Here is a 13664-nt window from a genome sequence, read left to right as displayed (position 1 = left end):
GTGAAACAGTGCTTGTCCCTGATTTTCCCTTTTTTGTATTTTTGTCACATTTAAAAGTTTCAGATCATCAAACTAATTAAAAAATGAGATGAAGAAGAAAGAGAAGCAGCAAACAACATGGCCTGGATGGCAGAATTCCAAGATTAAACTAAAGGCTCATCTCAGATGTGCCAAAAACATCTTGATGATCCCAGAGACTTTTGGGAAAAGCTGAGATTGAATTAATGTTGATTTTTCATCCAAATCATCATTAAATTTCAAGATTGAAATCTAAGTGTTAAATAAATGTTGAATAAATGTGTGAAATACTGGTGGAACCTGACAGTTGTTCTGTTGTAACCGACGATCTATTTATAACTGTAGTTATGGCACATGTATTTACGTTTTGGCCAAGTATTAAACATGTATGATGCAACATTATTTTGTAATTTTACACACATTTGTGTTTAATGTTTATGTAACAACTTTATTGTTACTTGCCTCACTTTTTTTGCAAAGTAACCTTGGTTCCTACATCGTGTTTATGGAGGGAGTGTTTATGGTGTGACGGCCCCTGTGCCATGTGCATTGAGGAGTCAACAAAGTAAAAGCTGAGTGCACACTGTCCTGTCATGTTGGTGTTTAATTTGGAAAAGCATTTTTAAGATAAACTGTAGTCTGAAGTACAGCCACAGCCAAAAGAAACCAGGTAAGACCACCACAACCAGAAACCAAGGTTACATACTTATAGTTGACCATGTTTCAACCACTTATAGTTGAAACATCAAACATGTTCAAAAGGCATGGATTTATAGCTGACCATGAAGTGAAACCCATCATCAGTTGGACTGTTCTATAACAGCCCTCTGAAAGTGGTACATCCCATCTGTCCACCACTGAAAATACTGGGAACGTCTAGTGAAATTAGGTTGACCCAGAAATTCAGCTATAAAGCCATTTATTTAAATTTGGGAAGTTAGGATTTATTTTTGAGTGGAGAAAATGAGAAAACCACTGCTCAGCAAAAACAACACAAAGGCTCATCTCACATCTGGATGATCCTCCTCAGAAACTCTTCTGTGGATTGAAGAGACAAAAGCTGAACTTTATGGAAGGTTTGAGTCCCGCTACATCGGACATCAGAATAACAGGATTTCATAAAAAAAACACCTCACAGCAGCAGTCAGACGTGGTGTGATGGTCTGGGCTGCTGCACTGCCTCAGGATGAATTCTGCTCTCAGAAATCCTGAAGGAGGATGTCCAAACATCAGTTTATGTCCTCAAGAGCACTGAGGTTACGCAGAGAGACCAGCAAGTCCAACTCTGAATGGCTCAACCAAAATGAAGGTTTTAGAGGGATGATCTGATTTCCTCGTGTTGGTGTTGTTCCCAGACCATCATGAAAATGTTGTTCCAGGTTCAACATTGCAAGTGACCAATCACATTGTTGTGACGTTATTCCTTTGCGCGCCAAGCCATTCGTGCATTTATGAAATTCCAATGTTGCAATGACTATATCAATTCTTAAAGGGTTACGGTTAGGGTTAGGGTCAGGGTCCGTTGATCGGCGGGCAGAGGCGGTTTCAAGCAGCTTAAGTACAGTTTTTTGTTTTACGCCGGTTTTTCCCGAAGTCGCAAAAGTATGACGTCACAACATTCTGATTGGTCACTTGCAATGTTGATCCTGGAACAACATTTAGTATGATGATCTGGGAACAACACCAACACAAGGAAATTAGATCAACCGTTTTGGAGTGTCTGAGTCAAAGTCTGAATCAGATTGAATCAGATCAAGTTTATTTGGGATGAACTTGAAAAACCTCTAATGTGTCTGAATTCAAACAATTCTGCCAAATAAACACGACCAAAAACTCCTCCACAGTGATGTGAAAGACTCATTTCCAGTTCCTGCATATCTTCATTTGTGGAAATGTCATGGAGCTACATGTTAGTTTCCTGGTTTTACCTTTAGGTGGCGCTGTTTGTATTTGTTCCTGTGAAAGCTGTAACAGTGACAGACTTGGTTAAATGAAGGTTTATTTGTCTTCATGAACACATGATCAGATTATAGAGCTCATATGGAGTCATGACACAAACATGGTTTTACCTGCTTTTAGTGACAGGCTTTGTAATTCAAGCTGAGGATACAATGGTGCGATACAAAGATTTACAGCACATGAAGCAGAAACATTAAAACCTTCACCTTATCTGAACTAAATACAACAAACATCCTGCTACAGTTTAATAATGAACCAATCCAGCAACAATGAAGGAAGAAACCAAGATGCTCCTGACTCTGGTAAAGGAGAGGACATGAAACACAGACTGCTCTCTGCAAATGTCTAAGCTGCAGGTAAAAATCTGTTGGTCATTTTCAAACCCAGAGACTGTAAACACTGAGCAGAAACACAGAGTTCACCCCAGAAAATCTACATGTGCAGCTAAGAAGTGACTTTAGGTTTAAACTTTAGTGTTTTATACAAATAAAATTAAATGTCTCATTTCTCCTCTGACTGACCCACTCGTGCTGCCCTCCTGTGGTCATGGCTGCAGACATGCCACAGGCTTCAGTCCTTCCCCCTGAAGCCCACCTCTCATAGCACACTACATAATCAGTGACCCAAAGCCACAAACGTGCAGCACAGCCGTACTGCAGTCCCAGCCACACGAAAGGAGTCGAGGCGTTTTTGGCTCTTTCCTGGACCCATCGCTGCTGATGAGGGTTGCTGATTGAAACCAGGTCATGATGTGTCTGTCTGCAGTAATTCAAGGCTTCCTCCCAGGTTTTGTTTTCCCTGATCAGAATCAGTTTATCTGCCATAAAATCAGAGAAAACATGAAATCAGTTAAATCTGGACTTGAAGTCTCTGGATGTTTGGTCCAGTTTCACTGGAAGAACAAAAGAAAACATTTCAGTGATTCTTCAGATGAATCAGCAGCTCTACAGAGAAATCTCTGTTCCAACCATCAGCTAAACATCTTCACCTGCAGAAATAAGTGGCTGAAGAAACATACTGACCTAAATCCTCTCAGTGACTCCAGCAGTTCATCTGTTGGACAAACAGCTGAGATAAATCTGTGTAAACTCACCATCATAGCAGAAGAAAGGCTTTCTTTGGTCACATCCAGCAGAGCTCCATCTTCCTGATCTCTCTAACAGAGTCGTAGCACATTTCCTGTTGTTTAGTCCATCATTAAATGAGTCCATGTCCCAGTATCTGAAAGAGAAGTTACTCCCATCTGACCACCTCCAGCTGTCTCTGAACAGGCCGATCCACGAGTTCACCTTAGGGGCTTTAGAGTTCAGCAGCGTCTTAAACTCTTCACTGTATATCTGATCGAGTCCACTGGCCAGGTCGGTGTGATGCTGTCTGCAGTAGTTCTGAGCCTGAGTCCAGGTCTTCTTCGGCATAATAATCAAATGAAAGGTTTTGTTGTCTTTCATTGTTGCTGTCGAGTCAACAGAAAAATACAAAAACATCTTTATCAACTAATTTCTCTCATTCTTCAAACTGCCTCTTTCAAGACCATATGATATAACTCGGATTATAAACTAGATTATAACATTAATAAATATTGTATTATCATATTACTGTCCACATATTCTCACCGTCATAGCAGATGAACTGAAATGTGTTAGTACATGGATAATCTGCCCACTTGTCTACTGTCATCACACAGTTCTCAGGGTATGCTCCATCATTTGGCTCTGTATCTCCCCAACAGGTCTTATTTTCAGTGTATTCCTCCCCCGGCAGAGACCAGTGCCACGTCCTGTTGTCTCTTCCCGGCTCGCTGTACAGTCCAATCCAGGCTTCTGTTTGATTCTGTGCAGAGTCTTGAAGTCTTCTCATGTCTGTCAGGTCAAACACTTTGGCCAGGTCTGTGTAGTTCTCTCTGCAGTATGCCCGTGCTTCATCCCAGCTCATCTCTTCTTTAATAAAGTGGTACTCATACAGCTGACATGTGATGAAGACACACTGACCTGAAACAGAAGAAATACTGTTGAATATCTGCTGATACAAGCAGGAAACTCATGTTCCCATCAAACTGTCCAGTTTACAGGTCAATCCTTGATTTTCTCAGTAAGAGTTCATTTGTTTAATGAGTCCTGATCAAACTAAAGGATTTCAGGTGGAAACAATCAGGAGCCCTGGTAAAATGATCACTCACCCATCAGAAGAAGCAGAAACAGACTCCACTGCATCGTCGCTCTGTCACATGAAAATGACTTTTCTTTCATTTGGAGGAAACATACTAACACACTCTCTCTTTGTACTCAGTATTTCAATATGAACAAACTGTTTTTAGCCCTGACTCAAAGACACACTGTTAATATGAGTTATATACAGACTCATTTACATATTTCTATGGAAAGAAGAAACACTGGACTGTCCAACAAGCAGAAAGAGGAAGTTTCTAATATCCAAATATGACAGCAGAGGTACATATGGACAGGTCTCCACTCTGTGACAGTGTCAAAGAATATACTCTAAAACACTTCTTCAGTAAAGACTCAGAGAAGAGAAACACACAGAACTTCTTGCTAGCAAGGGCAGCCTCCAGAACTGAGACTCGCCCCGAGAAACTGCCCCGGTCTTTATTTATACTTCAGTGAACGTTTGTTCCTTACATTGGAATGTGGAGGTGTGTGTGTGTGTGGCCACATAAACGACTTTTAACCTGCTGGTCTGGAAAATCCAACAGTTCATCTATATGTAAAAAAGCACTTAAACTAAAACTGACATAGCTACGTTAATCCTACCGTAAAACAATAAGACAAGGTACGACCTCTCTCATGCTCCTAGGATGTGGGGGTGAAGCCAGAACACCCTGGAGTGTTACAGACCTCCTAGGATGAGACATTCCTTCATACTTCCGCACGGTCGGCCACCAGAACTGCTTCCTCGCCGCCGCCGTTGCCGTCTGCACGGTTGGCCTCCAGAACTGCTTTCTCACCGCCGCCATTGCCTTCCTCCTTCCTCATTGGCCGGCCCTCAGAACTGCTTTCCCGGCGCCGCCGTTGCCTTCCTCATGGCCGGCCCCCTGAACTGTCTCACCCTGGCCTTCGGTGCTCTCGGCCCCCAGGCCGAAACATAGACCTGAACTATGTTTCTGACTCTGCTCCTCTGTGCGCGTTTTGGACATTTGGTTTGCCTTCCTGGGGGGCTCTTGTTTTGCTCTGTTCCGGGCCCTCCTTCCTGGGCCCCCCGCTGCCCACCCGGATCTGGTGGTGTGTTTTGGGGCTGTCGGGAGCCAGCCCTTGGGGGGGGGGGTACTGTCATGGTCCTGGGTCGGTGACCCAGCGCTTTGAGTTTATGATTATTATTTTCTAGTTTATTCTGATTTTGTATTAGTTCTTGGGGTTTGGTTGTCATGTTTATTTTCGCCTGGTCCAGCCTCTGCTTCGTCTGGTCCAGCCTCTGCTTTAGCTTCTGCCTTGTCTGGTCCAGCCTCCGCCTCGCCTGGTGCTGCAGGGATCATGCCACCTTCAGGTTCCAAACTGCCGCCTCAACATCATCGGTCACTTGTCAGGCCGCTTGTTGGGCATCATCACCAGCGTGGCCGGCCTCCAGACTTCTGTTGCCACCCCCGCCTTCCGCGTGGACGACCTCCTAAACGCTGCCACTGCCTTCCGTGTGGCCGGCCTCCGGACTTGCATTCCCGCCGCCGTTGCTGTCCGCACGGTCGGCCCCCTTTGGCCTTGCCCCTTTTCTACAATTCCCCTGTGGGAGAGGTTGGTGTCATTTCTTTCCAGACACTGTAAAACACACATATAATGCATATTTAGTCACCCTGATATTTCTGAATGTGTGTCTTTAGTTCAGTTATTGTCATCATTGTGCCAGTTTTTATTAGATGCTATAAATGTGTAGTATATGTGTGCCACAAATGTGTTTTAGGTGCCATTAATGCTAGCATGAATATATAATTCTGGCTAGCTTGGGAGTTGTGGTGGGTTGAGCTAACCCTCTCCCCCACTGTTTGTATTTGGTTGTAGGAGCTGGAGCGAGCAAGTTATTTACTTGGATGTCATTCATACTTTGACTTTTACTCTTTGTCAGACACAACGCAGAAACACACTGGGTCCATTTTCATAACAAGTGACAGCTCAGACATCTGTTAATGAGAGAACATGTTTTTTATCATAAAGACGGTGATGTGAAGCATCAGCAGGATGTTAAAGTGTTCAACAGTCTGGACCCTGAGACATAATAAAAACAGACTTGCCAAAGTAAAAGCAGAGGCCTCTGTGTGCTCATTTAACAGCTGCTAGTACAAAAAAAAGTGACAACGTGTGTATTAGATACCCTCAGTCCAAAAGCAGAAAACATAAAGAATAGAATCCACAACAATGTCATCCTAAATAAATGGCATCCTGGGGGTTGTTACAAGGAAATATGTAACCCAGTTCCTGAAATCATCTCAAACAAAAAAAGAGAGGAAAAATTAAAACATTTAATGTTCATTGTTCTGTTCTTACTGTCCCTGTTAATGAAAGATCAAAATATTTATTTAAATATAGAAGGGACGCAGATTATATATGATATGCTTTGGTCAAACAAGGGTTAAGTTTTCTCAGAGGGTTGATGAGCTCTGATGAGAGCCTATTGTTTTACTCCACTCCTCGCATGTCAGCCAATCGGTGAAGCTCTAGGCAGCTCTTGTCCCTCCTTAGTACCAGCTCCCAAGTTTTCAGTCTCTTGCTCCTACAGCCAAACAGAGCAGACGGACTAAAACTTTGTTATCAGTAAGCTGGAGAAATGAACCTTTAATGAGTTAAAAAAACACCATCTAAACTGATATTTTTCACAAATTATGTATTTGCACTTGTTGTTGTCAAGGGCAGAGCGAAACCGGAAGGTTTACTGAGCTGTGGCTCCACGTAAATGCTGAGCATCCACTTGACGGCGGTAAGCTAAATGTGGCTAATCAGACACGTGATGTGCGGAGTGTGGGTACAGTTATTGGATGTCTCTGAAACGCACTGTTGTTATGCTAGTTAGATCATTAACTAAGTCATTAACATGTGAAAAGCTGTAAATGGTTAAAGCAGCTAAAAATAACTTTATGAGAGATAATTGTAAGCAGACTTTATCCTGCTTCCTGTTTAAATTTTGATGTCAATCAGTTGTTTTACAATACTCAGTATTGAATACTTGGAGGTAATTTTTAGTGTATTTCCACTTGTACTAGTAGGCCTATGGTACAAGCGGGATTTAGCACGTCTATTTTAATACTCCTATTTGTGGACTGAGTCCTTGTGTTTACTGGTTATTGAAATTGATTATTTGCACTTTGTTCAATTTCTGATAAGCATTTGCATATTATTCCATTTCTTAAAAGGGGTAATATACTTATTTATTTGTGATAAGATATATATGTACAGTGAGTTATTTTGATGGATGTAATTAATGTTTACAATGAAAGTGAATTATATGGTGGCTATAATTCCTGAATGTTTAAAACCTTGTAGATAATCTTTAATGTTACTGCAGGTTACAAATAAGTATTGAACCTTGATACTGTGAAATTTTGGATATTGATACTTTGACCTTTGAAACTTGATATTTTAATGTTGTACAACGTGACTGAACTGATAATGATTGAATTGATGATAACTTATCTGAATAGTTGTTACTGCACTGTGACACTACTTTAGTTTAATTTGTGAGAGTTATCCTTAAAGGGTACGTGACATATATTTGGCCATTGTTTATAGGTCAGGTTTTTATATGGGACGAATCCAAAGACCAGGTCAGCGATTCCAGGACCCAGAGTGTTCAGTGTTCACTGGATGGCGAGCCAACTCAAGGTCCTAGGAGACGATATACATATACATGCACACTCACGCGCACATTGATGGACTAAAATCCTCTACTGTACAAGTAGTACGGTAGGACAGACAATCACACACACTCCTTGTCGGACGAATTCTATTGGAATACACGTGTTTGTCATGGGCCCCACCGGTACCATTTGGACTTAAAAAAGACTAATTCTTTTACTTGTGCACAATTTTATTTTATTCAATTTTTTTGCTACTTTGGGGGAAATTTTTATACTTGACATTCTGTTAAAACCTGTTGAAATACTGTGTTGTTTACAAATTTATTTTACAAGGCTTAACATCACTGAAGCACTTTTAAAGCCACACAACTGTGTTTGTCTGGTTTCTCTGCCATTCGTGTACCAGAGCTCTAAGAGTCGTTCTCAGTCTTCTGATATTACTTATTACCTTGGTAATTATCCATTGGTGCTTTATGTAACTCCACGAAAGTGCTATAAATACAAAAAGAAAAAGCTGCAAAACCTATATCAGAAAGTGTCGAATTTAGAAAAACAAAGGAGTACAGGGCTCAAGAGTGAGTATTCTTTGAGTATGGATGTTGCTGTTTTGAAAAGAGTCATGAAGAATCTGCTGTCCAGTATACGTAGAGCCCAAGCAACTGCACATGTATGAAAAGAAGTTCTTTGCATGGACTTTGAATACATCAATACCATAACGCTCATATTTTGCGAAAGAACAGCACACAGTGGCAGGTTATGCAACCACTCAAAATACAGACAGTTGAGGCAAAACGATATAATATATTATATAATCAATCTTTCATTATGTCCCTAAACTTGAAAGAAGCAATCCTTTTAAAAGATTTATCTGATTAATTCCTTCCTTTTTCTGTGAATTAACAGAAGGACATGCTGACAATATCTACTGTATCCTTTCTAAGTGTGGGATAAATGTTCAAAAAGGTTCGACTATGTGTCTTTGTAAAAGGGTAGGCTAATAAACTGGATTTATCTAATTTATCTCTTTGAGATTATGATTAATAACCAATAAAGTGGGCTTCAAAGAGTACAAAGTAGCTCTGGGCTACCAATAAGCAAGCACACATATGTTTGACAGGTTTTAGATCCAAAAGCTTTCAAGCATTTGAGTCTCTACTTTCAGGTTTTTAAATGTTCTTGCTTTCATACTTTTGCTTATTAATTCATTCAGTTATTAGGTTAATAAAGTATCAACAGTGGACATGGTATCTTTTCTTAACTTGGCTTCTATTATATCTGTAACATGTCCCGATTCGTGATTGAGGTGAGAGACAAACGACCGCAGGTCCAAGTGCGTCAAAACAATGATTTTATTAAACACGTGTGGAGGAAATACACCATCACAATCCTCAGCACAAAACCCCCTTATTAAACACACGTGTGGGGAGATGAACACTGTCACACAGTCGGCGTTGATCTCCCCCGAACAATACACCAGCAGTTGTTTTTATAATATCAGGGTATCGTTTATGACGCCCCTCGTGCGTCAAAGCAGATAGATAACATGCATCAGTTACAGTAACCACAACCTTTGACACATTCAAAAAGAACAGTTCCTTCCTCTGTTCCTCCGCCAGAAGCTTCCTGTTGACCTTCTTACTCTCGCTTACTTCTGGAACTAAACTGTCACTTATGCAGGCCCAAAATAAATGCAGTTACAAGCAACATATGTCTGAACTCTTACCTAGGAACAAGTCTATATACTGTATATGTGTGTACTAAACTGGTTCAAAACATACTTAGAAAACAGGAAATACTTTGTATCAATAGGTAACTTCACATCTGAGCAGACAAGTATCACATGTGGAGTTCCCCAAGGTTCCATCTTGGGACCCCCTCTGTTTAACATTTACATGCTCCCACTGGCACAGATTATAAACAACAACAAAATAAACTACCACAGCTATGCAGATGACACACAAATATATATCACAATGTCACCAGGAGACCGAGGCCCTGTACAGGCTCTTGGTAAATGCATTGAGGAAATTAATGACTGGTTGTGCCACAATTTTCTCCAGCTAAACAAAAACAAAACTGAGGTAATAGTCTTTGGCGCCAAAGAAAAACGATTACAGGTCACCAGAGAACTTCAATTTATACACCTAAAAACCACAAACCAGGCGAGAAATTTGGGTGTAGTGATGGACGCAGACCTAAACTTAGAAAAACACATTAAGACAATAACAAAATCAGCTTACTATCACCTCAAGAATATATCAAGGATAAAAGATCTGATGTCTCAACAGGACCTGGAAAAACTAGTCCATGCATTCATCTTTAGTAGGCTTGATTACTGTAACAGCATCTTTACAGGTCTACCTAAAAAATCAGTCAGACAACTACAGCTCATTCAGAGCTCTGCTGCTCGAGTCCTCACTAAGACCACAAAAGTGGACCACATCAGTCCAGCTCTGAGGTCTTTACACTGGCTGCCTGTCCGTCAGAGGATAGACTTTAAAGTTCTGATGCTGGTCTATAAAGCTCTGAATGGTTTAGGACCAAAATACATCAGCGACCTCCTGACCCAGTATGAACCTCCCAGATCCCTCAGGTCATCTGGATCCGGTCTTTTATCAGTTCCCAGAGTCAGAACCAGACACGGAGAAGCTGCATTCAGCTTTTATGCTCCTTATATCTGGAACAAACTCCCAGAAAGCCTCAGATCAGCTGAAACACTCAGTTTATTTAAATCCAGGTTGAAGACTCACCTGTTCTCAGCTGCATTTGAATAAAGCACCAAATCCACACTTAAGCTTAAATTTCAAAACTTACATTTTAACTACTGATTTTATTTACTGTTCTGATTTTATCTGTTTTGATTTTATATACTGTTTTGTTTGTTTGTTTGTTAATTTGTTTGTTTGTTTGCTTGTTTTAATCAATTTTAAATCATGCTTTTTATATGTTTCTGTTTCTAATGTCTCTGTAAAGCACTTTGAATCACCTTGTTGTTGAATTGTGCCTCGCCTCGCCTCAGTGCATGACCTCACTGCATGACATTTTAGAAGTATACTTCCTGACTTATTCAGAGTCATCTGTTACCAAGCAAACTCCAACGCAGCAGGTTGCTGAATACACACAGGCCTCTATTCAGGCCTGTTTCTAGATTATATGTGGTGTATATGCATTGTAAGCGTGTTCTTTCCATAGCTCTAAGCCACTTTACTCAATAGATCGGCCGGACGTCGCGTCGACCGAAGCTTCTGACCATCAATTATCTGACCGAGCATCAACTCTTTATTAAGCACCAAAATGCAATGTGTATAACATGATTACAGTTGCACCTGCAATGAAAGATTATTATGTGATTATGCTAACACCTGAAATACAGACTTTAATGTAGCATCAACAGCTTCAATAAATGCTTTGATGAAATGATAATTAATGCAATAGTAATGATAATGATTATGAATGGTAACAGTAAAATAATTTCCTAATCTCCACAAACACTACAAACTGAGTCATAGAATTCATTCAAATTCATTGTAACTGAAAGAAAGCAAATATAGGCATATTAAAATGTTTCTTTAATACTCTTACTGTATTTATCCTGATCTATTCTAAACCGTTTAGAAAGTTTGTCCAACGGTATGTGAGGAATAACAAGAATTTTTGTTCCTTTTCATGACGTTCCCCCTAAATCCAGGCAACATTAGAGCAATCAAAAAGCAATAACACAACCTACTGAGAAAATGATGAAATGCACTCTCGATATTTTGCTCTTTATGAACAAACTAGAAAAAAAAATCACTGATGGAAAAAGAGGAATGTATTTTTAAAAAGTGAAATATTACCATATTTAAAATACACCCATTTTATCTGAATTATTTGCTTAATTCAGATACTGTAATATAAATTTACTGGCCAGTTCATAAGGTACACCTTGCTAGTGTAGACCTACCTTCATTCTTCATATCTCTTTTGAGATTCAACACGTGGAAATATTCACGCATGCTGATCCAAACTGACATAACTTCATCACACAGTTGCTGCAGATTTGTCAGCTCCACGTCCATAAGGCAAATCTCCCATTCTACCACATTCAAAAGCTACTTTATTGGAGTAACATCTGGTGACTGTGGAGGACATTTGAGTGCAAAAAACTTCTTTGTCATGATCAAGGAAGCAGTTTGAAATGATCTGAGCTTTGTGGCGCAGCACATTAACCTGTGGTTAAAACTCACAATGAGAACCATATAAAAATAAACACAGGGACTTGCCAGTCTAAGGAGCTTGGAAAGAAAAGCATCTGGAGCAGGGGTGGATCTAGAGAAATTTTCTTAGGGTTGCATGAGGGTGGCAGAGAAATCAAGTGGGGTGGCAAAATCAAAACACATATGCAGGTGGTTACATATGGTTAAAATGATTCAAATGCAGTAAGTATACATGTTTTTCATATAAATATCATCTGTAACTTAATTATTGTCTGTAGCCCACATAATTATACACTTTAGTTACATAAAACATGTGAGTTTTGATCTTATGTACTGTAGCCTGTATAATAAATAAATATGTAGCACAAGTAAGTATAAAATCCAGAAAGCTACACTACATGGGGCGGTTCATTTACAAACACAAGTCTACCACTGTTTTTTGTTAGAAAACAGTCACATTGTTAGAGCTTAAATTACACAAAATGTCAGAAATCTGCACTGTCATGAAAACAAATTTAAACGTAATTTTTCATGATTTGTTGGATTAACCCACTGAGGTCTGAAATACAACCGGACACTTTTGACTCCTTTTGAGTTTATGTTTGTATTTCACCCTCAGATTTTATTTCCCCTTGCCTTGTTTGGTATCATTCCTTTTAGCTCAACTGGATTTAGTTGTTTTTCACTGACATACTGCATTAGTATTACTGATCTGAAATCACACAAAGAACTTAAAATCCTAGTAGTATTTTTTACTGTAAAAAACCCCCACAGACATGTTGAGTAAATGTTTATAACTTGAAATGCAAATATAAACTGTACATTTTGTAAACATATACAACTATTTATCTATTTATTTATCAACTAAAATGCAGCCAATACACCTGCTGTTTTTTTCATTTTGTACAACCATTTAAACATATTACTAAAACTAAAATTAGAGAACAATCAGGTGTCGCAATAAGATGCTCCACAAATGATGTGTGCCAGTAAAAAAAAAAGTTTGTGGATGATTGAGCATGCATCAAGACATTTGTGGCTCTAACTGCTGAAATGTAACATCTCCAATATTGAATACAGACTTTAATTGGGTAGTTGTGCATGTGGGAGAGGTGATTGCAGGAGAATTGTGTTTGAATCCCCCACAACAGATTCACATCTTGAGATTCAAAGACAGTAAAATCGTCAAACACAAAAATAGATCAACACCCATATATATGAAGAAAAAACAGGCAGTGGCATCAGGAATCAAGAAGAAGTTTTCCTTCACGACTATTGCTTTGACTGACAGCATTTGTCAATTAATGCCAGTAAACAGAGTTGATCTTCTGATCCTTGTTCATACTCATGTCCAAATAACACTGAGCATTTCTGAAACAAGGTTGTGAGACAGGCACAGAGTGGTACAGTCTGGAGGGGCTGCTTTGCACCCTCAGGACTTCCTGTTTGGGGTGTGCTCCAGTTTGCACATTTCTGACTTATTGACTTTATTCTAAAGAGAATACTATACTATTCTACAGAGAGTACCATTCAACAGACCAATGATTCTGTCTTTCAGCAGCACATTTAGCAAGTGCTTTGCAGTAGATATAATCGCCCACCAGATGGCGACAAAATGTGACACACAGTGAGCTGAGGCGTACACACACAAACACATATATGTAAACACTCATTTTGTAACTTAAGATTATCCTTAA

General features: G+C 39.7%; 1 protein-coding gene across 1 annotated transcript; it reads right to left on the bottom strand.

Annotated features, from left to right (window-relative positions):
• Nucleotides 1-2122: 2122 nt before the first annotated feature.
• Nucleotides 2123-4847, bottom strand: LOC113009993 (putative C-type lectin domain family 20 member A). Its single transcript, XM_026148736.2, has 4 exons — nt 4154-4847; nt 3591-3965; nt 3071-3430; nt 2123-2794 (listed from the first exon to the last, which is right to left on the bottom strand). The coding sequence occupies exons 1-4, from the start codon at nt 4221-4223 to the stop codon at nt 2448-2450; spliced, it is 1152 nt and encodes a 383-aa protein (XP_026004521.2). The 5' UTR covers nt 4224-4847; the 3' UTR covers nt 2123-2447.
• Between the last annotated feature and the right edge of the window lie 8817 nt (nt 4848-13664).

The sequence above is a fragment of the Astatotilapia calliptera genome, chromosome 3 (genome assembly GCF_964374335.1).
Source record: "Astatotilapia calliptera chromosome 3, fAstCal68.1, whole genome shotgun sequence".
NCBI lineage: Eukaryota > Metazoa > Chordata > Actinopteri > Cichliformes > Cichlidae > Astatotilapia > Astatotilapia calliptera.
The sequence above is the reverse complement of the archived record's forward strand: the minus strand, read 5'-3'. Positions and strand labels throughout refer to the sequence as shown.

What these genes read in the sequence shown, in the direction of transcription:
- LOC113009993 (XM_026148736.2), bottom strand. Translation starts at nt 4,223, where the DNA reads ATGAAAGAAAAGTCATTTTCATGTGACAGAGCGACGATGCAGTGGAGT. An exon ending in GTTTCTGCTTCTTCTGATGG is followed by an intron (nt 3,966 to 4,153) that starts GTGAGTGATCAT and finishes CTTCTGTTTCAG; the next exon opens with GTCAGTGTGTCTTCATCACA. An exon ending in TCAGTTCATCTGCTATGACG is followed by an intron (nt 3,431 to 3,590) that starts GTGAGAATATGT and finishes TTGACTCGACAG; the next exon opens with CAACAATGAAAGACAACAAA.